This window comes from Rhynchophorus ferrugineus, unplaced genomic scaffold (assembly GCF_030347505.1).
Source record: "Rhynchophorus ferrugineus isolate W39M unplaced genomic scaffold, kcgeb_rfMv2 rfM1, whole genome shotgun sequence".
Taxonomy (NCBI): Eukaryota; Metazoa; Arthropoda; class Insecta; order Coleoptera; family Curculionidae; genus Rhynchophorus; species Rhynchophorus ferrugineus.
In genome coordinates, this window is record NW_027472580.1 from 59,946,860 (window position 1) to 59,971,078 (window position 24,219).

At 33.5% G+C, this 24,219-nt stretch overlaps 1 protein-coding gene across 8 annotated transcripts in view; it reads right to left on the reverse strand.

Annotated features, from left to right (window-relative positions):
- Positions 1-6,934: 6,934 nt before the first annotated feature.
- Positions 6,935-24,219, reverse strand: part of LOC143190423 (uncharacterized) — a 90,559-nt gene continuing 73,274 nt past the window's right edge. For 3 of the 8 annotated variants that reach the window (XM_076394887.1, XM_076394970.1, XM_076394733.1), the window contains 8 exons: positions 20,718-20,816; positions 20,541-20,616; positions 14,766-19,022; positions 13,937-13,993; positions 13,775-13,883; positions 10,008-10,134; positions 8,736-8,887; positions 6,935-7,762 (listed from right to left, as the gene is read on the reverse strand). In XM_076394887.1, the coding sequence (XP_076251002.1) occupies positions 15,106-19,022; positions 20,541-20,616; positions 20,718-20,816 (4,092 nt within the window). In that variant the 3' untranslated portion in view covers positions 6,935-7,762; positions 8,736-8,887; positions 10,008-10,134; ... (1 more) ...; positions 13,937-13,993; positions 14,766-15,105. The remainder of the gene's footprint in view (positions 7,763-8,735; positions 8,888-10,007; positions 10,135-13,774; positions 13,884-13,936; positions 13,994-14,765; positions 19,023-20,540; positions 20,617-20,717; positions 20,817-24,219) is intronic. The other 5 variants (XM_076395213.1, XM_076395055.1, XM_076395299.1 and 2 more) reach the window with 3 other exon arrangements.

The window sequence follows — 24,219 nt, forward strand, 5'->3', positions numbered from 1 at the left end:
TACATAGCCACAATCATTGGTAATTAATGGTAGAACTTTGTTATTGGTTATTGTTTTTTGTGGCGGCTCTTTCAATAACTTAAGTGAAATATCATCAATTCCAGGAATCTTTTTAAAATTGAGGTTGTCATCAATTTCCATGGTAATTTCCTTAGGAGAAATCAAATTTATTGCTACATCGGAGTGATAAACAGGAGTTGTATCCATTGCAGATTCTATATCAATCGGTTGGAATACGTTAGCTAAATATTGTGCGAATAATTAGCTTTTTGGTCGTTGCATCGAACCTATTCATTTCAATCATTTTAGGCGGTACTCCCGGGTTTAATTTACTTACATATTTTTCGAAGCAAATTTGTTCTTTAATATTTTGATATATGTGATTACTAATTCTATTAAATATGGTTTTCTTTACAGCATTTCTGGTTCTATGCCATATTCTTCTGGTTTTCGTCTTTCTTAAATGAATTCCCTGATTTCGAGGGGCTTATTTATTAATATCCTTATTTCCCCCTTGGAATTAGGGTAGTTTCTTTTGTAGCTGACCGAATTTGTCCAGTTATATTTCGGGTTTGTTGGTCAAGATCGTCTATACTTTTGGGTCTTAATTATTAGTCAAAACTTGCCCCAGTTAATAAATTTGATAGGATTTTTTAGGATTGCTGCTCAGTGTTAACGATACTGGAGTGTGATCAGATGTTTGACTGGCATTCGATTAAAAATCCAATCGGTCAGATACTTTATTATTGTTGGTAGGCTAGGAAGTGGATTCGCGCCCTGAATGATAATTACAATTTGTAATATTAATTACTGTGAATAATTGATTTCCCTTTCCAGGTGTTATTAATCGTGAATCCCAAGCTGTGTGTTTAACATTAAAGTCCCCTCGATTAATAAACATTCGACTTCTGAACAAATTTGAATTTTGAAAAGAAATCTTTTTATTGTAGTTGTGTCTTGGTGGGCAGTATATAGAGCAAATGTTTATTCCAGCACCGTTATTTTTTTCTGAAAAAATTAGTCTCAGATATGAGAGTTATATTTATGTTATTTATATATATATGTAAATTTGTTGTCAGAAATAGTTCTAGTCCACGGGCCCGTTTATTTAGCTTTTTGCATTCCATGTTAAGAACAAACTACTCATATTTGTTTTTCTTTATCTTGTTTTGGAAATTTCCGAATATTTTCAATATTTCTAACCTGTTTCTTAATTGACTGAAATTGCGAGTGTTTGTATTTCAGTTTCAAATTTTCATTGAAAATCAGTTGTCTTGTTGGTTACAAATTCCTGCGTCTTTATTTATTTATCACTAAGTCTTTTGAGTGTGAACTTTTGATTTTTGGGCGATGGCATTACGTTTTCTTGATTTTTTTTCTTTTCAGCGACAGCGACAGGCTTTTTTGAGACTTGTCAAGTTGTCTTAAACATTTGCTTTTTAATTTTACGTTTGAGGAATTTGCATTTTTGAATATTCAATTTATTAATTAAGTGCGATCTAAAGAGCGCATAGTTCATAAGGATGATTTCTATTTATACCTTCCTTCTATTCTTCATTCAGCTCATTTAAGAAAATATTAATTTTATTTCGTTGCTAATCACGAGTATGTTGTTAAGTTGTTTTAGGGGACTTATATTCACTGGATATTTTATAGTTACATGTTTAGTAATATCTCTATGTAGCACAGTTTTTTGTTAAATTTGGCAAACATTCTTTTATGCAGCATATTTTCTTTCGGTCCTCTGTAATTACGGTTTCTGTACTAGGAAGTAATAATACTAGGGAAAATGTCTACGTCTTAACCAAAACGCTGCTGTTGGTGCCGCAGGACTTTTAACTTTCTTCACTAAATTTCGCCATTACTGGCAGTCGGCCACAGCTGTTCGGCCTTCGGACAATGTTAAGCTCCTACCCATCCTCCTTTTTCAGATCGATTTTTCAATTTTGCAAATTCGTTCACATTTCATTCTACAGACACGTCCAAACCATTGTAATCTTCATGCGTGTTTGAGTTTGTTCCTCAACTATGTACTGATAGTTATATCTTAAACGAATTACTTCATTTCTAATACGATCTAAGAAACATGTTTCCTTAAGCAACCTATTTGAAAGACCTCAGAGTTTGTAGAAGTCAGAGTACCAACAGTGTCCAAGTCTCGGAGCCACAGAAGATAAGAATTGATAAGATAAGCGTACGATATAGAGGATGTTAGCCTTGGTTGTAATATTTCCTCTCTTCCACACGCACCATTTTAGAGAAGCAGATGCTCACGTAGAGGAATAATACCTTGATATTTTGTTCATTAATTCTCAAGCCATATGACTCTGCATTGCTGAATTGTATCATGATTATTGATGATTATATCATGAAGAATACTAAAAGATTCAACATTTGGATGTTCATGGGTTTGAAACACTTTTGGCATAATTGTATCCACTAATATGTTGAAAAGCAGTGAGGAGATGACATCTCTTTAGTGAATACCATCTCGGATCTCAAATTAATTTGTGATATTATTTTGCAATCGCAATGGAACCATCGTAAGATACCTGAAGTATTTTAAAAACTTTTAAGGAAATATTTTCGGCTTCCAATGCTGCCCAAAGTCAGGGTAAGTGTACACAGTCGAAAGAACAGCGAAAATAGATAATGACGATCGCACTTTCTTTCACCCATAAAAGATTTGAAAATACTTTTGTTATATTTTGTTTTAGTTAGTGGAGACGATATTGCAGCTAAAATGGCAATTGTTTAATTTTTAAGTAAGTTGTGAAAAAAGTCAAGAAGCATTACGACTATTCACCTCTCAGTATAATTCTGAATGACTGCACCAAAATAACCCAAAGCTTCCAACGTCTTCCAATTTATATCGTCCTGTTCTGCTTTTAAATCTCGAAAACCTGTATTTATATTACCACGGTTTCTCTTCTTCATATAATTTCTTCTCATATAATTTCGAAAGCTTAAAACGAAAACACCTCATAAGCGGAATAATGCACAGGAAAGCACATTTTAAATTAATTGACTCTTCTGACGAATCGACGGAAATTTGTAAGACTACTCCTAAAGAAAGTATTGAAAGTTTACATAGTTTATTACCTTACAATAGAATTTTAATTTTATCAGTTCAAGAACTACAATTAATAATCAACATCATTATTAATTATCATCATTAATAATCGGGCAGTTCGGTCCCCACCTTCATAGAGTCAAGACGTGTTTTTTCTTTCCCGAAAACGAGTCTCTGTAAATATCAAATAAAAATACATCTATATATTTTTTTACGGTTAAGGGTTTCAAAGAACTCCCAGGTACGGGATACGGTGAAACGGCCAACCCAAAGTGAAGTAAATCCGTGCTCTCAAACAAAAGACGTTACACGTTTTCCAAAAAGGGAAAAAAGTGAAAGTTAGTGAAAAAAAAACATTTAATTATAACAATACGACATAATGGATTTGAATCTATTATTGAAAGAAAACGAAGAATCAAGAACGAATAACGAGCGTCCGAACCAACAACTGTTGCAATATCTAAGGATATGGCTGCTATCCGTTTGCAAGAGCAGCAAGGTCACACGCAAGATACACCAAAAAGGCATACTAATTATGCAGAAGACTACTACACTGATGAAGACGAATTAGCATTAGAGGTAGAGGAACAGTCTGACTGGACCGAAGTAACAAACAAGAAGGATAAATAGAGGAAGAAGTCACAGATGACGCCTTCGACAATCGCAAAAAGTACTATAAACATTAAAAAAAAAGAAGTAAGAAGACAAAATCCCTTTGCCCCCTCCGATCAAGGTAAGCAATGTTGGCAAGCAAATAAGGGGAGTAGCCTCTGATCGAGTGCAGTTTAAAGCTTTGTCTAACGATGATATTAACGTAACCCTTAGTAATGAAACGGACTACAAAAACGTAAAAAAGCATCTCATTGAGATGAAGAAAAACAATTCAACTGTCAAAATTTTGGACACACTAAAATTTTTTGCCGTAGAGAACCAAAATGTGTGAAATGTGCCGGTAAACATCACAACTCAGTGCAGAAAACAACGCAATAGTGTAGCGACATGCGTGTTGTGCGATGGAAAAGGTCACCTTGCCAATTATACAGGATGTGCAGTATATAAAAAAGAACTCCAGCCAAAGAAAATTACAGCAGAATAACGCTTAAGACAAACTGACAAAGCCAAAAACTCTGAAACAACATCTACCGTTGAAACCCAAGAAACCTCAAGACTATCGGTCAAAAATACAAAAGCCACCAAAATATCAAATGATAAACATAGATACGAAACCGCAGAAAGCTGCGGCCAACGACCCAACTATCGTTGACATGATGAAATTGCCCAAAGAATTCCAGACTGAAATGAGACAGAAATTCAGTCAGTTAGCAGATAGGGTTGAAAAATTGGAGAAATCCGGATTGGAGAACAAGCCCAAAACAAGCTAAAGAAAAACAAAAATGAGTAATTCGTTTTTAAGAATTATAACTTGGAACGCAAACGGACTAAATCAAAGAGTCCGGGAACAAGAATTATTTTTAAAAACAAATAACATAGATATAGCTCTCATATCGGAAACACATTTTTCTAAAAAAACTAAATTAAAATACGGGGTTATGATGCTTACTAGACACTACACCCCAGTGAACGGGCTCGAGGTGTAACAGCTTTAATAATTAAACAAAATATATAACATTTCGAACAAGAAGAGATTAAAAATGAAGAAATATATTATGCGATAATTAGTATCGAAAAAAACGGGGTTGAAATAAATATTGGCGCTATATATTGTCCACCAAGACATAAAATGACACAACAATATAAAGATATCTTTTCAATATTAGGCCCAAGGTTTATTATTGGTGGAGACTTTAATGTTAAACGTACAGCTTGGGGTTCACGAATAATAACACCTGGAAAAGGAAACGAATTACTCAAAGCCGTTAACCTTACAAATTGTAATTATCATTCGGGGAGCGAACCCACTTACTGGACCACAGACAGTAACTGGATAACAGACCTGCTGGATTTCTACATTACAAAAGGCATCTCATTAAATAAAATTAGTACAGAAAGCTTGTGCACACCTTCATACTCCAGTATTATTAACATTTAGCGCGACAGTCCTAAGAAAAGCAAGTTAATTAAGCGCACAAGCAGACAAAGATTATTCGCTATGGAAAGCAATTCGAATATTTAAAAGACCAATTATTCGAGTACTGCCAATTAAAAATGATCGAAATGAATGGGTTTGACGCAACAATGAAAAAGCTGAATTGTTCGCACAATACTTAGCTAACATATTTCAACCTAATGAACCTAATGATATAGAATCTACCATGGATACATCTCCTGTTTATCAACCTGATGTAGATCTAAATCTAATTTCTCCACTGGAACTTGACACTGAAATTGATAACCTCACTCCTAAAAAAGGCACCTGGTATAGATACCATTTCACCTGGTTTATTGGAAGAACTGCCACTAAAAGCAATCATTATCTTGACATATATATTTAATGCCTGTTTAAGACTGAAACATGTCCCGGAATGCTTTAAGATGCCACAAATAATTATGCTCAAAAAACCTGACAAACTTGCAGAACAAGTCTTACAGGCCTATTTCGCTACTACCTGCAATATCAAAGCTATTTGAGAAACTAATATTTAAACGTGTTAAACATTTGGTAACAATACCAGATTTCCAGTTTTGATCAAGTGCACAGAGTAACTTCGGCTATTGAAAGGGCGTATATATGTATATAATTATATGATACTCATGTGTTTCATATTACTTTTTCATAATACTGGTCGATACACCAAATCATTATCTTGTGTTTAATAACAATGAATAACAGGTCAATTGAAAAATGCCCGGCCTACCATAGAAAACACATTTTTTTGGCAAAATTATTTTTTTAATTTAACATAATTCCCTTCAAGTGTGATAGATACACTGATTATAGCGATTCTCCAACTTTTCGATACCATTTTTGTAGTACGATTTCGTCGAAAATTATTCGGCGAAAATTTCTTCCCAGCGAACATTCTTTTGAGATATGAGATTAGGAAATAGTCGCTGGGGGTCTGGTGAGTACGGTGTATGAGGAAGCAATTCGAAGCCCAATTCATGGATTTTTGCCATCGTTTTCACTGACTTGTGACACGGTGCATTGTCTGGGTGTCTTATCGATTGGACTTCAGAGTGAAATGATGGAGCCATGTTTCACCCATTGTCACATATCGACGCAAAAACTCGGGTTTATTACGCTTGATCATCTTGAAACACTGCTTCGAATCATCAACTCGTCGTTGTTCTTGGTCTTTCTCATATTCAAATATTCGGGAATGATATGATGTGTACATATCAACTGAACGTGTACGTTCAGTTGATATCTTTAGAGTTTCTGCTATTTCATTCAATTTCAATTTACGGTCATTCAAAATCATTTTGTGTTTTTTTAAATGTTTTAGTCGGTAACAAACTTTTTTGGTCCTCCACTGCGTTCACCGTTCGGTGCTCATTCCACCACGTCTAAACTTAGCACACCAATCCTTGATAACCATCAACCGGTCAAAATCAACTGATTTTCCTGGGGTAGTGTCCGGAAACTCGGCATCAAGCCAAGTTTTTGCTTTAACTGTATTTTTGCCTTCAAAAAGCAATGTTTTATCAACACGCGAAATTCTTTTTTATCCATTTTTTTCACAATAACAAAAGTTGCTTCACTCAAAATGCTATAATTCACAAACTAATAATTCGACAGCTGTCAAATTTATACACGCATCTTTTGAGGGTTAGGGATAACTAAAAAACATATGGATTTAATTCTAGTAGTATATCTAGTAATCTATGTGCCAGGCCGGGGACTTTTTTACTGACCTGTTATTTTGGGTTATATTAAGAGTGTAATAAACAAAGCGTATACTTTATTAACTTTCATTTATTTTGTTAGATATTTTATATATAAATCTATTTAGTTTATAAAATGTAATGACTAAGATACAGTAACATTAAAATGACATAAAAAATTGCTGTAGAATTATTGTCTTCACAGTGCAAATGGCAATATTGGCTGTTATACAAAAAATATAAATTGTTAATGGCAAAATACCAAGCTTTCAGCAACATCCCATTATATTATCAATCACAAAAATAAATAAGCAAAATACGTATTGTGTGATAAGTTAAATTTGAAGAGAAAAATATGCTCCATAATAAAGCTTATAAAAATATCTATTCTACAGGACACAGCTGGGCATGAAGTATAAAAAGTTTTGTACCTAATAATAGAAATTGGAGTGAAATAAAGACAGAGATCTATGGATCAATGTAGAAAATGCTGTTCAAAATAATCACAGTAGAGATAAACACAAAAGCAATACTTTCCTATTAAGGAACAAAAATAAAAATTTTAACAATTTACAAATTTCTAAACAAAATAACAAACAAAACATTAAAAAACATTCATAGTTACAATAAATTAACATATAAATATTCATAATTTACCATAAAATATTCTCGTTTCTTTTCAATATCTATAAATTGACCATTAACAAATATTTACATAATATAGCACCACCTTTTTAAGGTAAAATATGAATAATAAAAGTTCACTAGGAACTGGCTCTCTAATCCTCATCCTTGAATCGTCTGTATATAGATTGAACATATGTAAAAACGCATTTCCAGTCTGGTTTTCGAGTTTCCAGCATATCCTCTACGTCCAAAAGAGGTGCAATATCAGCTTTCTCACTGTAATACAAAAAAACAATGTTATATTCAGACTTTATTAGAAAATATATTTCTCAAGTACTTGTGTGCTTAAGTTATTTAGTGTATACACAACATAATGTTTTGTTAATTATTGTTTATCATAAAACGTTTCTTGTTTGATAATTAAACAATGACTAAAAACTTATATTGATGCTACTCCGTCATATTTAATCAATTGACGATTGAACAGTGGTGACTTTGATGACAAGGAATGACCTCGAGGTCTAAAATTAATGACAATATTTATTAGGATAATATCCTAGTTCTCTGGGATCTGGAACTCTCCAAAAACTCGCAGATAGCTTAACAGATGACGAATCAACTGCTTCCAGAGAAAAGGAGGAAAAAAAGCTACTACACGAATTGGCTGAAAATGTAATTTCGAACCGTTTTAACATTTTTTTAGGCCAAAAAGAAAACAGTTTTCAGATCTGACGAAGAGTTGATTTACTATCATAATCCCTAGCGTTAAAAGTCATGGGTTAATTCAGCAGAAACATCCACATCGACATCTCAGCGGAATATTCATAGTTATAAAGTCTTGGTGTGCATATGGTGAGATCAGAAAGCTGTAGTGCATTACGAACTGCTAAAACCGAATGAAGCTGCTACTGTAAATGTTTACGGGCGCCAATTGAATAAATTGAACTATTTACTATTGTAAAAGACCATGAATAGTGGGTAATACATCCAAAGTAATTTTCTTATATAACGCTCAACGCATGTTGCAAGAGTTTTGTTGTATCCAACGTACTTGCCAGAGGTAAACAAACTATGTCGAAAAGAAGGTGGGAAGATGTTAAAAGAAAACGATGAAAATTTTTTTGATTAATATATACTTAGTATACTAATTATAATTGAGACAGTGATTTTTTCAACAAATGAATTTTTAAATTGAAGAAATGACAATGAAACCCACAAACACCTAATAATTAAATGGAGATATACTTACTCAGCAATTCGGAAGGCCAATTCAAAATTGTGCCTGCGATCTTTTGGCGTGAGGGTACTGTAGTCGAACGAATCTGGAAGGAAATGATGAATGAGGGCGCAGAAAGCCAGTCCGTCTGCCCAGCTGCTGGAGAAGTTGTTTAGTTGAATGTTCTAAAATAGAAAGAAAATTAATATTCTATATTTAAATTATATATGGTTATATACCCCAAATATTGTTGAAAATTAAATTAATTTTTTTTAGTTAAATTAAATTTCTGTGATATATTGAAGAACAAACATAAGAAATATAATACAAGGACTCTACAATAATATACAGTTCTTAAAACACTTATGAAACTCTTCAAATAAGCTGTATATACTTATACATTTAGTGTAAAATTTAGTTAAATATTACAAGAAATTTAATTTTTAACTCTTAATCATTCTATCAGAAGTCTAACAAATATGCAAGTAATGTTCAAAAACATTAATATATTTCTTTATATTTACGATATAAATAAACATATTTGGGAACACATTTCGAAAGAACTTGTGAACATTTGTGCAGTAGAGCCTCACTAATCAAGTGCTCGTTTGAAGCAGAGACAATGATGATAGATAAAGAAATATATGAAGAAGTACAAGAAGAGGAAATCCTTGTAGAAATGTTGGAATCATTAAGTCATATTGCTAAATTTAAACCAGACACATCCAGCTGTATGAATATCTGCATAACATGTACTGTAGAAAACAGTTTGTCTGCCAAGAGTATTATAAAGTTTAGAAAAAAATGTTTTTTTAAGTAATGGCTACAAGTTGCAAGAATATAACATATATTTAAATTATGGATTATTTTAAGATAAATTAGATCAATATCAGGTGTAAATATCATACCGAAATGTGCAATACGTATAAGAATAATATTCTATTATTGAATTAATATGTATGTATATTATGAAATGATATATTTATCTTTAATGTTTCTACCTAATTCATTAATCTGGATATTTTAATAACTCGGTACCTATTTATTTTTAAAACGCCGAATTAATGAGACTCTACAACTGTATCAATAATAAAATTGTCAAATATTTAATATCAAACATCTAAGAGCAAAATAAAAAGCTTGTCTTTTTTGTATATATGAAAGAGATGTGCGTATGTGCTGCTAACAAAGGTAACATGCTGAAAACATGGATAAAGGCGGTGCTAAGCAAATAAATATCCCATAACAGGAAGCGCAAAGCAAAACGTATCATCGAACACCAGCACCAAACCAATCAGCTCGTACCTCGTATTCCTTAGTCTTCATCCTACACCAGTACAACAGGCGATCTTTAATCGTACTCGCGGACTGCGACAAGGCGGGATCGGTGAATTTAAAGAGTTGCCCGGAGCCGCGGGGAGTGCTCGGGGTGCTGCACCAACCAGGGATTTAGGGTTAGACGAAGAAAGGGTGAATTGTAAACGTTAATCAGTAAAAAACGTTGATCGGGTTCTATTTGGTATTACATCCCGTTTTAAATTAAGTATCGTGATGGGAATAAGTAACAGTCGACTGAAAATAACCTTTCAAGAATATTACATATTTATGGATATATAAAATACTTCTCTATTTTTTGTATTAATTTCATTGAATTGTGTGTAACAGGTCAATTGAAAAGTCCCCGGCCTACCACAGTAAAACATATTTTTTTGGCAAAATGACTTTTTTTCTTCAAAATAATTCCCTTCAAGAGTGATACACTGATTATAGTGACTCTCCAACTTTTCAATACCATTTTTGTTGTACGATTTATCCTTTGCTTCAAAATAAGCCTCAATTTCGTCGATCACCTCTTCATTCGACGAAAATTTATTCCCAGCGAGCATTCTATTGGGATCTGAGAGCAGGAAATAGTCAGATCTGGAGAATACGGTGGATGAGGAAGCAATTGGAAGATCCAATTCATGGATTTTTGTCATTGTTTTTACTGACTTGTGACACGGTGAATTGTATTGGTGAAGTAGCACTTTCTTTTTCTTCAAATTGCGGCCGTTTTTCGGCGATTTCATCGTGTGCAGTCCATTCGGATGAAACTCGCAAAAACTCGGGTTTATTACGCTTAATCATCTTCAAGCACTGCTCCGAATCATCAACTCGTCGTTGTTTTCGGTCAAAAGTGACATGATGCGGCACCCACTTTGCACAGAGCTTTCTCATACGCAAATGTTCGTGAATGATATGATGTACACGTTCAGTTGATATCTTTAGAGTGTCTGCTATTTCACTCAATTTCAGTTTACGGTAATTCAAAAATTATTTCGTGAATGTTTTCGTCGGTAAGAACCTCTTTTGGGCGTCCACTACGTTCAACATCTTCGGTGCTTATTTCACCACGTCTAAACTTAGCATACTAATCCTTGATGGTTGATTTTCCTGGGGCAGTGTCCGGAAACTCGGCATCAAGCTAAGTTTTTGCTTCAACTGTATTTTTTCCCTTCAAAAAGCAATATTTTATCAACATGCGAAATTCCTTTTTATCCATTTTTTTTCACAATAACAAAAGTTACTTCACTCAAAATGCTATAATGCACAAATTAATAATCTGACAGCTATCAAATTTATACACACATCTTTGAGGGATAGGGCTAACTAAAAAACATATGGATTTAATTCTAATAGCTCCATCTATGTGTCAGGCCGGGGACTTTTCAATTCACCTGTTAATATTGAATGTTAAATTTAAAATTGTGGTTTTGAAACGCTTTGGATTATTGTTATACTATATAACATCACTCAATAAGTCTCCGGTTATTTTTTAGTTTTCACAGCTTTTTCCCATTTTTCTGAAAAAATGGCTACACCGTGTTTAAAGATTGGTATTACCAGCCAAACCATGCAAAAAATAATGTGCTGGTCAAAACGATCAGCTATCTATGGAGATTACGTTCCTAGACTAACCCATGATTCCTTGAACTTTACTAGTCACAATCACATCACTAATCATAATGCGTTACAGAAAACGCATTTTTTTGCCTGGCAAGCAAGGTATTCGTTATGTTGAAATTGTTCGAAATGATATTTTTAGTTCATGTAGTAGCTATTTTGCCTCATTTTAGGCGTTACCAATCGCATGTAAATGTCTGGAAATAGTTGATTCATCAACCGCTAAGCTGCATGAAAGTTTTAATGAATTTTGTCTCTATTTTCGTGCAATAAATCTTGAAATTAATTTTGGTCGTCCAGGCCGTTGTTTGCCATTGACATCAAAATCACCGTTTTTAACTCATTGAAACTAAAACTTACAGTTAGAATATGATGGAACAGCATTACCATAAGTTTATAAGAATATATGATGGGATTCGGTAGCAGTTTTGTTCAAAGCAAATAATAATAAAATTAATCTCGAAATTGCAATTTTTTCTGTGTATATTACTGTTATTGCTGTTAAAACTATTATTTTATATAGAAAAACATTAAAACCACCGAATTTAACAGGTTTCTTAACATTTGTTTAGATTTATATTTCGTATTTTCAGCAATAGATATATTGCTGATCAAAATACAAGCAAGCTCCTAATACTCAGGCTACCGTTTGGCCTTTTGCTTGAATTATATTTACCTATATGTAATATTTAGTTAAAATTATAATGAAAATATTTTTTATTCATTACTTTAAAAATAACAAACATTGCATTACTACCTGTAAATTAAACCGTAATAATGTAACTTGCAAACTAATAGTTGAAATAACGTGGAGGTTTTGACACGTATCGTTTGAAGGCTAGCACTATTCAGAAATCTTATATGTTCACGTATTAGAAACGAGAGACTTATTGAGTGATGTGCTAAGTATTTAAGATTCAAAAAGAAACAGCCTATCTGTATTTTATTATATAAATATTATAAAAATAGTATATTGTTAGAAACACTTATTTTCGGACCTTCAAGGTTCCATTTGTAAATAACACCGTTCGCCAGATCTGAATATACCTATAAATAAAATTTAAAACTACTTGGAAACATCTGCTGAATTAATACATCAAATGATGCAACATATTTTTTTTGTGAAATCCATTTATTTATGATTGATAACACCGTATCTGATTACTTGTAAAATGTTAAATAAAAAATTATAAACTTAAATATGCAAATTTTCTTAAGACAGTTTTTAAAATATTTTTATCTTGTTATTCCTAAATTTTTATTTGATATTTAGCGACATAAATCTTTTATGAAGCATATACATATTTAATGTACCTATTGTATAATTTTTATAGATAATTAATCATTCAACAGTTAGATATATTTATATAATTGAAAATTGTAATATTTTACAGTGTATTATTGTTTTATAATAACTTAATTAAAATTACAAAAACTTTGCTACTCTGAGATACAATAAGTTTAATAAGTCATAATATATTATGTTATGATTTATTTTTTAAATATGTAATATTGATGAAATTTGTTATTTGATAGAAACGTTTTTATTGATTACAGTTTTCAAGGTATGCAGGAATAAAATAGGTGTAATGTTTCATGTCAATTAGAAGTTGTACAAGCAGGCACTTACAATACAAAATTTCGATGGAAAAGTAACGGGAAGTTGATTTTAGTTTAGAAAGATTCTATGAAAGTTATATTTCATAATGAAAAGTTGCATTCCTCAAAAGTTTCATGCACCTATTTAGTATTGTAATGCTAGGTCATTTGAAAAATGTCAATAATGTTATAAGTTAAAAGTTAATGCAATTTAATAATATATATTATGGAAAGTGTGAACTATAGAGAAAATTAATATGTAAATGATTCTTGGTGAATAATATATGGCAAGTTAAAAATGATTCTGTTATAATTTAAATTATAACCTTGTATTTAATTGCTATCTTTTGTTGGTAATAAAGATGTATTAATTACATTATGTTTGGAATTAAGGAGTAATAGAAATTATTTTTATTAAATAGCTTATTTTATGGGCTTTCTTGAGCTGGCATTAAATCAAATTTATGCCCGTGTGTTGAATGTATTTCTTTTTTAAGTGTAGACAATAACATTGAATAAAAAATATATACCTTGGTGGTGTGGTCTTGTTAAGGCTGTTCTGTTTGTCCAATTGGCGAAATTTTGCAAAAGGCGACATTGGTTTGGGTGCTCTTACTTGTTGAGTAACCCTCGTGGTGACTGAAAGTTGATTAATGTTTCATTTTCTTATAATTCCGAAATATAATATTTACCTTTCGTCGAAGTGGCGACATCGCTTTCTTTATTAGTCTCATGTACTTCTAGTTTACCTGCAAAGAAGAAAACACGCAATATATTAAATCAGAATCAATAAAAGTGTGTAATGTTTAGAGAAAATAATAAATGATAGTACAAGAGTATAGTAATGTTAGCAACTAAAAAAAATATAAAATCAAATCAAACATTGCAAGGAAAGAGCATACAAGATAATGCCTTTAAAGCAGCAACAATGATTAACATGTTGTTTATGGAAGAGACGTTCAGTCTATACAAAGTAGCAGTGAACTTTGAACTATATTGTTAAAATAAATGATACTTTATAACATTTTGTTTCATTCTTTTATTTGCATTACGATGTTGTAATATATAAAAGCTAAAATAAACTAAAAGTTTAATTCGGCAATATTGCGATGTTTTGACGTTTTTATTGGAATTATTTGAGTTTACTGCTACTTTGGATAGATCATATAATTATGTTGGTGCTTTAAAGAATTAAATAACTGGCAATTAGCACGATTTATTAGTGCCTGTGTTCGAATAATGGGATATGACAAAAACAAAAAAGAAATAAATAATTAAGTAACAATAGTAACAGTAGCAAAACAATGGTACTTCTACTGGATGCTCCAAAAACTACAAAAAATTCGAATGGTCGCGAATGTGAAACAAAAAAGTACATGGACGTGGAAAACACTTCCAGGGGATTTTTTTTGTGGTGTGGACGAGCGTGTAGCGATGGCGGCATTCGCGTCAGTAGGGAAAATGGTTAAGGAGGTGTAGCGTACACCCACACAGCATTCCAGTTTGTGTTTTGGTCCTCACCCTCATCAATGCACTGTTGAGTCTCCGGTCAGATCCTGTCGCCTCCATGAAACAATCCAAAACATTAACTAATTGCCTCAACATATATAATTCCTCAGTTTCACACGAAGTTGTGGGGTGTACGCTCACCACCACCTTCGATCTGTAATCGCTCGAATCCTCTCATTCCTTCGCGTTTTCCTTTCAAACGAAACAACTTCTTACGTCTATTTTGTTTTCTAAAAACATTTCAGCTAAATCTACGGTTCTATACAACAAAATTCACTTAGTACGTCGAAATATGGAATGAATTGACGGGCACTTTCGTTCTTCCCGATACGAACATATTTTAAAAATTCAATTAGGATGATTCAAAAAGCTCGTCGAAGGCTTTGTCTACGTTACTTTCATCCAATAAGTCTGGACATATTATATCCGGCAAAGTCCTGCTTCTACAAAGGCCACCAGTTACTTTAGTTTGTGTAGATCGCTTTTCAGATGTCTTAATTCTATTAATGCTTCGTTTTACGGCTTTGATTTTCGTGTCAGCTGGTGGACTTTTGTTACCCGTTAAGAAAGCCTCCATCGTTTTTCTTTTATGTAACATTTCCTCTTTGCTCATTCCGGCTTCGTACATTTTCGGTACCGCTAAAGAGTGACTAGATTTAGATTTTACCGGTCCAGGTTTCGGAACAGGTTTCTCGTTGGTGCTCTGATGAGCTAAGCAGATTTGATGCCACGAATCGGACTTGCTCAGGACTTGAGTTTGAGTTGGGGGTCTCGGCGATTCGGGAGATTTAACACTGATGACGGGAATATGGAACTGACCCGTTACAACTGATTGACCTTTGTCATTAATACGAATTTTTTCGTTTGATTTAGATATATTTGTATTATTATATATAGGTATCGGTTTTTGTTGCATCGGTTTAACTACTCCACAGTTTTTGGTTTCCTTTGTGATATCTTCGAAGGTGCTTTTTGATTTAAAACTGCTAGGAGACACAGTTGGTTTAGGACAATCGCTTGGCTTATATGTTGATGTTTCTTTGGATTGAATTTCGCTTTTGTACTTGAAACTCTGACTTAAACTTGGACTTTTAACTTCGGGTGGTCGCGGTTTGTAGCTAAAGCTGTTACTGGGAGATCTTGCAGGGGATCGATTTTTATTTGGTATGTTACCCTCCTTACTATCTTGTTTGGTTAACTTTTGTAACGAACTCTTCAAATTAAGAGCAGCTTCCATATCGTGTTGGTCTCTGCTCATTGGGGATTTTTGCTTTACTGTTACAGCTTGCTGACTTACAGGCCCTGTCATAACTCTACTACTTACAGCGCTGTGTTCGTGTAAACTCTCATTCGAGATCTGTCTTTCTGCTTTTGGAGGTTGAACCACCGGCTCTATAGCTTGCACTGGAACCTTTTGATTCTGAGTAGGTTTAAAGACAAACGTTGAAGTATATTCATTGTTCGGTTGAGGAGAAGACTCAGTAGGAGATAACACCTGGGTATTATGAGCAGGTGAACTTGGACTAACCTTATTCTGAACTTGGCTTACTGAGTCGTGTGGACTTGAGTAACTTTGAGGTCTAGTTGGCGTTTGGGGTGATTGAAGAGCACTTTGAGGTTGATCGTATTTAACTGAGTAATTCTGGGGAAGATTCTGAGGTCTATCGTAAACTATTCTATAGTTTTGTGGTTGATAATTTTGGTTCGGTGAGGTTTGTGGTTGATTGTAAGCGATGTTGTAATTCTGAGGTAAGTTTTGTTGAGATTGTTGGTCATAGCGAATCGAATAGTTCTGAGGTTGATCATAGCGAATGCTATAGTTTTGCGGAGGATAATATTGAGTTTGTGGTTGGTCATATCGAATAGAGTAAGTTTGGGGCTGATCATATCGGACACTATAGTTTTGTGGCGCTATATTTTGTGGTGGAATTTGTGGGTTTTGTAGGGGATATTGTGTATTTTGTGGTGGCATCAATGGTATGTTTTGTTGAAGCGAAAATGGTATATTTTGTTGATGTGATGGTGTAAACTGTTGAGGTGAAAGAGGTATGTTTTGTGGGGGTAGTTTTACTTGAGGTGTATATTGACTTTCAACCACACTTGTCCTTATTTGATAAGTTTGTGGTTTCTGTTGAGCCTCAGCTGATTTACTTTCTAAATTTTCATATTGACCGCTATGTTTCCTCACACTGCTTGGTTTATTTTCAGAAGATTTGTTTATATATGCAGGTGTCCTATCAACAATATTTGTATTTGCTTGATAACTGCTAACAAGTGCTTTATTGCTCTCTCTACTCATTTTTCTAGGTCTAGGTGGTTCTTTTATAGGCGGTTGTTCAAACCTAGAAGCTGCCAAACTTATCACCCTACTACCCGTGGAGCTAGCAGCCCAAGGTTTCGATGCAACGGGTGATGTTACAGTCGTTTTCTCTATGGGACTAGTTAGAGGCTTCGGACTGTAAAGAAAAGCGGGACCGGTAGGTTCCTTAATTTCACTTTTGATTAATTCTCTATTTTCCGGGGAGAATACAATTGACGATCTATTCGGGACAGGTGGTTGTGGTACCTTTTTGATGGGTTTAAATGCACTCTGCGGAGCATGCGAAAATTGATTTACTGGCAATGGCTGAGGTATGACCTTGTATTGTTTTTCTTTCTCGGTTTTAACCTGCAAAGAGCCGGTGACAATATTTGATTGATGTACCGGACCAGCAGAATACACTGGTGCTGGATTTTTTTGTGATTCCTTTCTCTTTTCCTCAAACATTTGTTGCAAATTTCGAGCGCTCTCTCTACTGATTTTCGGTCCAAATTGATTTGAGGTAGTGCGTCTGATATTATCGTCAGCCGATTTCCAAAAGCTTTTGGCGTCATTATCTTGGGTCTTTTCGAAAGTACTCTTAATATTGCCGAATTTGCTACCCCAGACTGAAGAATTTCTAGCCCATGGCGAATTTTTGTTCGAATTGTTATCATTATGTTTATTGATAAAGGCCAGAAATTTTTTGTCAGACTCCGTCTTCGGTTGAAAGACAGGTACGATTTTCTTAGTGTTCGGATCACCGACTCCAACTGGCCCTTTGAGGGTGTAAGAACTATCTCTCCTCTTTTGGTTACCATCTTCGTGATCAGAATCACTATCGTCATCGTCTTGATAGAAATTGAGAGGCTTCGGTATGTCGATTGTATTGGCCCGTTTCATCTTCAGCCTCTTTTGTGTGTCAAATCGACTGCATTTCTCATCGTACTTTTGAACTGGCCTTGAGTAAATTGGATTGCTTGTCAACGGAGCATTTTCTACAGTATTCGAGGTTTTTACGGTACTAGAGTCATCTTCCTCTTCCTCCTCTACTTCCTCTTCTTCAACCTCCTCGGACTCGGACTCATCTTTTTGATCTTGTTTCATTGCTGATACTTTGCTCGCAGCCGCTTGTTGGACTGCTTTAAAAGCTGATTTAATGCTACCGGTAGAGTCGTTAGAAATACCTCTGTCAAGTCTGGTTTGTGATGATTGTTTCACCGTCGTTGAGAAGTTAGGCGTTGCCTTTTGTTGCACCGTAGGTGCCTCATGATAAGTTATGTCCTTGTCTTTATCCTCACCGAAGAGGTTGTCGAAACCATCAAAATGTTCAGTAGGAGTTTGTACAGAGGAAGTAGTACTATTTGAGGAGCTGAATGGACGGGCGGTTGCATTTTTCACTTTCGCTTGGTGAATGCTACGGTATGATGAGCTGGCGGAGCTTGTCGGAACGCTGCTCTCGCTATTTTGCTTGCTCAAATTCACTTTTGAACCACTGGCGCTTGTGTTGAGTTCATTCAACGATATCTCCTCTATGAGCTTCCGCGCGTCCGCCAGTTCCTCCTTGGAGACCCCGACCGTATGCCGTGACTGTTTGGTCTTTCGCTTTTGAAATCTACCGCCGCTACTGGACGTCGATGACCTACGATCATTACCGCTAAGACCCGCCTGTAGCTTAGCCACCAACTGCAATAAGTTGCTACGCCGCTCCTCCGATATATCGGTCTGATCGTTCAACAAAGATGTACTGAGTTTTTCGAGAGCTGTTTGTACTTCGGCGATGAGGTTCGAGCGTTGATCTTCGCCCGATTCCGTACCAGAATCAGGCGTGATGTCATTTTCGGGAGCGTCTAATAGTCCCTTTAGCAGAGGCAATAGTTGAGACTCACCCTCTAATTGTCCGGCGGTAGGGGTAGTGGGCGTGGCTGGATCCTCGCCTTTGGTGGCTTGGTCGACCAAAGCGGTGCAGGCTGAAAAAAAGAGCGATGAGTTGTTAGAGGGTTAGGGTGTGAGAAAGACAGCCTTGTTGGATGGATAGTTCAGAAAAAAAAACTGTCAATATTATGGTGTTTAATAGTGTTAATATTGTAATTAAAAAAAATAGAAAAAAGTTCTGGAAATGGATAAACTACAACGTAAAATTACTTTTGCCTTATGTATTATGCATATATTATTAGAAAAAATTAATAAAATAAAAGGGATAAATATGGAAACTAAATAATTTTGGACTATTACTAAATAGTATTATGAATTGGTTGTATATTATTGAATATCTTTGGAAGAGACTTGTCTCTAACATCGTTATCTTAAATGGAAAAAAAAGTCTTAGTCTTTTGGAATCCAAAAGTAATTTTGATAGCGGATTATCTAAGTTGTAAAACAATAGCATATGGTATAGAAAATATTTTTGTGAAAAAGACTGAAAGTTTATAGAAGAAGTTCACCAAGAGAACACATCTATTCATACTGCTTCAATTATTAGTCCTAAAATCAGTTTATTCAAGTTTATTCGTCAGATTTCCTTTTAACTACTAGCTCTTGTAACACTGTTGTTAAATAATGTTTTGCATTCCTTTTATAAAGCCGTTACAGTGATGGGATCCATACATTTAATGATTAATGAAAATAATTGCATTAAAGCTATATGAAATTATACTGAAAAGTAAAATAATTTTTTTAAACCATAAATCCGTTGCGTCATTTCCATTTAATTTTTCATTGATTGATTCAGGCATGGAGAATAAATATTAATGAAAGTAAATTAGTATTCTTTACACATTATAGTAATGCTCAATATTTTGAATGAATTTTGAATTAAAATTTTGTTGGAATTGGTATATTAAAAATAAATTAAAATAAAATAACACGAGTGGAAAAAAAATGTACTGGATATTCGAAAACAATCGCAGTTATCGTTATATAAATGGTTGCTACTTTATAAGCAGGTTTTAAAACTTAAATATGGTAAAAGTAATGCAATTTCAAAAGTTTTTTTTCAAGAAAAATATGCCAATAAATATCGTAAATATAATCAGATACAATAGAAATGATTATTTACACAGAGAACTCTCGGTGTAGAACAGTGAATATAATAAGAAATCACAGCAAAGACAACATTTTAGTGTAGTCACTAAGTAAGGACCAATAGGTATATTAAATCAACACCTAGTTGTAAATGATCATAAAAACAAATTGTGCATTACTACTAGTAACAATGTATTACTTATATAAAAATGTAGTTTCTAAAGTGATTAAATTCGCAGAACTTTCTAATGCAAATGATATCGAATTAAACTATGATATGTAATCGAAAGCAGTGTGATAAGAATTATCGGTTACACTTTTTCAGTAAGTAGAGAAAGGTTTCCATACCTAATAGTCAAAAGTATAAAACAATGTGTTTTCATAATTTTGGTTATTTCAATTTAAATTTAATATAATTTCTGAACTTTTTTCTAAGGAAATGACATGTGTGTGAAATAGCTCACCTTCTTGTTCCGCCATAACTTGGCGTAGTCTAGCCCTTATTACACGACGTTCTTCGTAGTCAGTACTCTGCTCTAACTGTAAAAATAAATTATCTTCAATAATCACTAACATTATGTAAAATATTTGTATAATATTGGATTTATATGGCAGATTCATGTTATGAACTTTTGGTTTACCAGTAATTTTAATGTTTGTTCGTCCCAAACTGTTTCCAAATCTTTTTCTGTTACTGGTCTTTGAAACACTCTGGTTGTCGTTCTTGGTTTACCTCCTTCCTGCAAAATAAGACATTAATATTAATGACTATATCTTGCCGTTGTAGCGTCAGTATTATTTTAGGCAACACATTATGTTGTAAATATAATATATATTTGAACTAACACGTTTGTAGTAAAAAATAAGAAAAAACAAAAAAAAATGTCTCTAACGGCTGACTATTCTCAAACTTCAGAGGAAACCAACCTGATCTGGTTTTTTAAAAATATATAAACATATAATATAAATTTAGATTTGTTTTCTAGGGCATGAGTCATACAACATAAAGTATCCAAAAATCCTTCACGTGCCAATCATCAATTGCTCTTTAATTAGCACAGTTTTCTAAAATAAATTCAAATATGTTTTATGTAATTATATTTAAGTGTATTTATCTTCGTCCTTTTATTTAGTCCTGTATAGTTATGACTAATGAATTTATTATAAAGTCACTTATTTTTTATATGTTTTATTTATATACTTTATTTTTATATAAAATAAAAATACAAGTTGCCATGGGCTTTATATCTAGTTCATTTCTTAAAATTAACGATGTGTATTTTTTTAGTTTCCACAACCAAAAAACGTTTTGGACGTGTTTTCAAAACAGATTTGTATTTGGTCATAATATCAAGCACTTAATAGAATAAATTATTATATCCATTTAATAAAACAAAATTCATATTCAGGGTACTGAAATATTTTAGATATAAAATTATAATCCTTTTCAGGATGTAAAAATTGCGACGTTCACTATAAACTTTAAATTCTTTTCACTCAGACAACGAAAAAAGTAAAATAAAATGTCGAAAACAAATTATTCGTTTCAAGAGATCATCACGATAAGAGATTTTAAAAAACATTTCATTAGCATTATAGCTTATTAATTAAAGGCTATTAATTAAAATTGAATTAATAAATTTTTCCTAGATAACTGAAATTATGTAAATAACTAAGGAATGATTGAAAGGATATGTACAAAATGAGTTAAAATCATCATATTGCATATTTTTGTAAAAAATGGGTTCGTGAACCTATGCAGTAAAAATATTTTTTTAAATGCCTTAAAACTGTCCAAAAATATATATCACCGACACCTGTGCTAGGCGTTCTGAATACCACAGTGTTTTTAACTGTCGTTCAAAACATTTTTTTCTTTGAGGTAAATGCAAAATAAAAAAATACTTTTCGATAAAACACACTTGTACAGTTGTTCCTAGCTAAAATTTCGCTAATTTGACCGATATTCAATAAGTAGATATACTCTTAAAAGATATGATATTGTATTAGTGAAACGACTTTGTTTCGCCAATATAGTCACAGAGAAAATAGATATTTAACTTAATAAGCAATTTTGAAAAAAAATTTCGCGATGTATCGCAATATCTGGACGACACTACTTTGAACTTGGAACGAACGACTTGTTTAAATCGCTATGCTAAGAGCCGTGAAGGTATTTGATTGGTTCATTTTATGGTGCGTTCATTCATGATTATGGTGCGTTTGTTTTTATTTTAGGCGCCATTTTCTGCGTGCAGAAGTAAATAATAGTGCTTTTAGCGTTTTTTTTTTTATGTTTTGGTGATTAAGTCGTAATCAAAATTAGGTCATTATAATAAATGTTCGTTCTAAAAAGCGTAACAGGGTGTACAGAAAGCAAAATAATGAGGCATCGTTCATTGTTTTTACCTGGTATGGATTTTTTTGAAATTTAACCCATTTTTTCGCCTTGTTTTCAATAAACGGACGATAATTCTAAAAATATCAACCATAGTATAAACTTAAAATATGTTGAAATGGAATAATCTCAAAAATATGGAGGTAAATGTAACTACATTACAAATATTATATCGCAACGTTACTCGACATTTGCATTGGCAATGCACTACATTGCATTTAAAAAAAATATGGTTGTTAAAATAGCATAAATTTTTTGAAGGGGCTAATTTATTTAAAGAAATATATTTTGGTTAAGTATACCAAACGAAGACAGTTTAGATTTTTCTTTTTGAAGGTATTAGAATTTGTTTCTACAGTTATGTTAAAGAACCAAACTAAATGAAATTTTTGCTTGTAATTTCTTAGCAACTCCTTGAAGATTGTTTTATTATATTGTGTGCAGGTCTTTAAACTATCTGATTTATTTAATTTCCAGATTCTGCCGTATTACAGTAATTTTTAACATACATTTAAACATACATTTTAAACCTTTTCGTTGTATAATACCTAATAAAAATGAAATTGTTATAACTTTTAAGTGTTTTTATTGCTATAATGCGTCTTCTCATACCTTGTTTCTTCAGGAATTTTACTAATTAAACAATAAAAAGTCGATATGAAACTGTCTTATTATCTTTATTTAGCTCCCTTACACTTTTGGCTATTCGGTAAATTTAAATAATCATCTTGAGGAAATTGTTCAGCCACTATTTAGAAAATAAAAGCTTAGTGGCACAAGAGTTAAGGCGATAGGACGGTCCTCCTACTGTTACTGTTGTCGCGGGTTCGAATCCTGCCGGGCATAGATCCACTTTATGTTTGTGATTATAATAATAAATGTATTCATAGACAACAGTGGAAAATCCGACAAGGAATAACCATCCCAGTCACGTTGGTCACTGGTCAGTAGGTAGGCTAAATGCCGAGGACCGTGGTTCGGAGCCCATATTAAACAGTAGGTCCGGTCCAGATAAAAACCCTCGTTGGTAAAAAGGAGACTTCAAAATATATCAAAAAAGTCTTTAAAAGATATTTTCAAAAATAAAAAAGTTGAAATAAATATATTTTATATAAGGAACTTTGAAGAGAATGAACGAAATACCTCATCTGCATTTTTCATCATATTTCATTATGTATTAATATTTTTTTTATCGCGGTAACAATTCCCTTGTGTTATTTCAGTTTATCTAAAACTTATATTTATCTGTTTCTGTTTTTGACGTTTAAAAAGTGTTATAATTAATATAAGCCAGTGTTGTGTTTATAATTAAGTCAGCCTTGCAGTGATTTTTGTCAGGCGCATCTGTCAGCGACGTGAAAATAACCACTCGGCAATCAATCTGGCGTCGGACTAACTAGTTCAATTGTCGTTACGTATTCGTTTCATCGTTCTGCTTCCATCCCCTGTCGACCTTTAACCGCGGCTCGCAACGCTCGGTATTCGCGTTTGTTCCCTCCGAACGAGGCCGAATCGGCGAACGACGCAGTCGCGGTCCTCGCGAATATCCCGCGTCGCATCCAAAATAGGCGACTGGATCGCCATCTCGGCCGTAGGCGCGTCCTGCGCGCGTCTCCTCGTAGTAGAGTCGACCTTGTCCTTCGACGGAAAAAAAACCGTTTGGGCTGTCGTGATATGCCCGCGCGAACCCGTGTGGGCCCGAATAGAAAATGGATTTTTCTGACGTAAATTAAGTCTAATTAAAT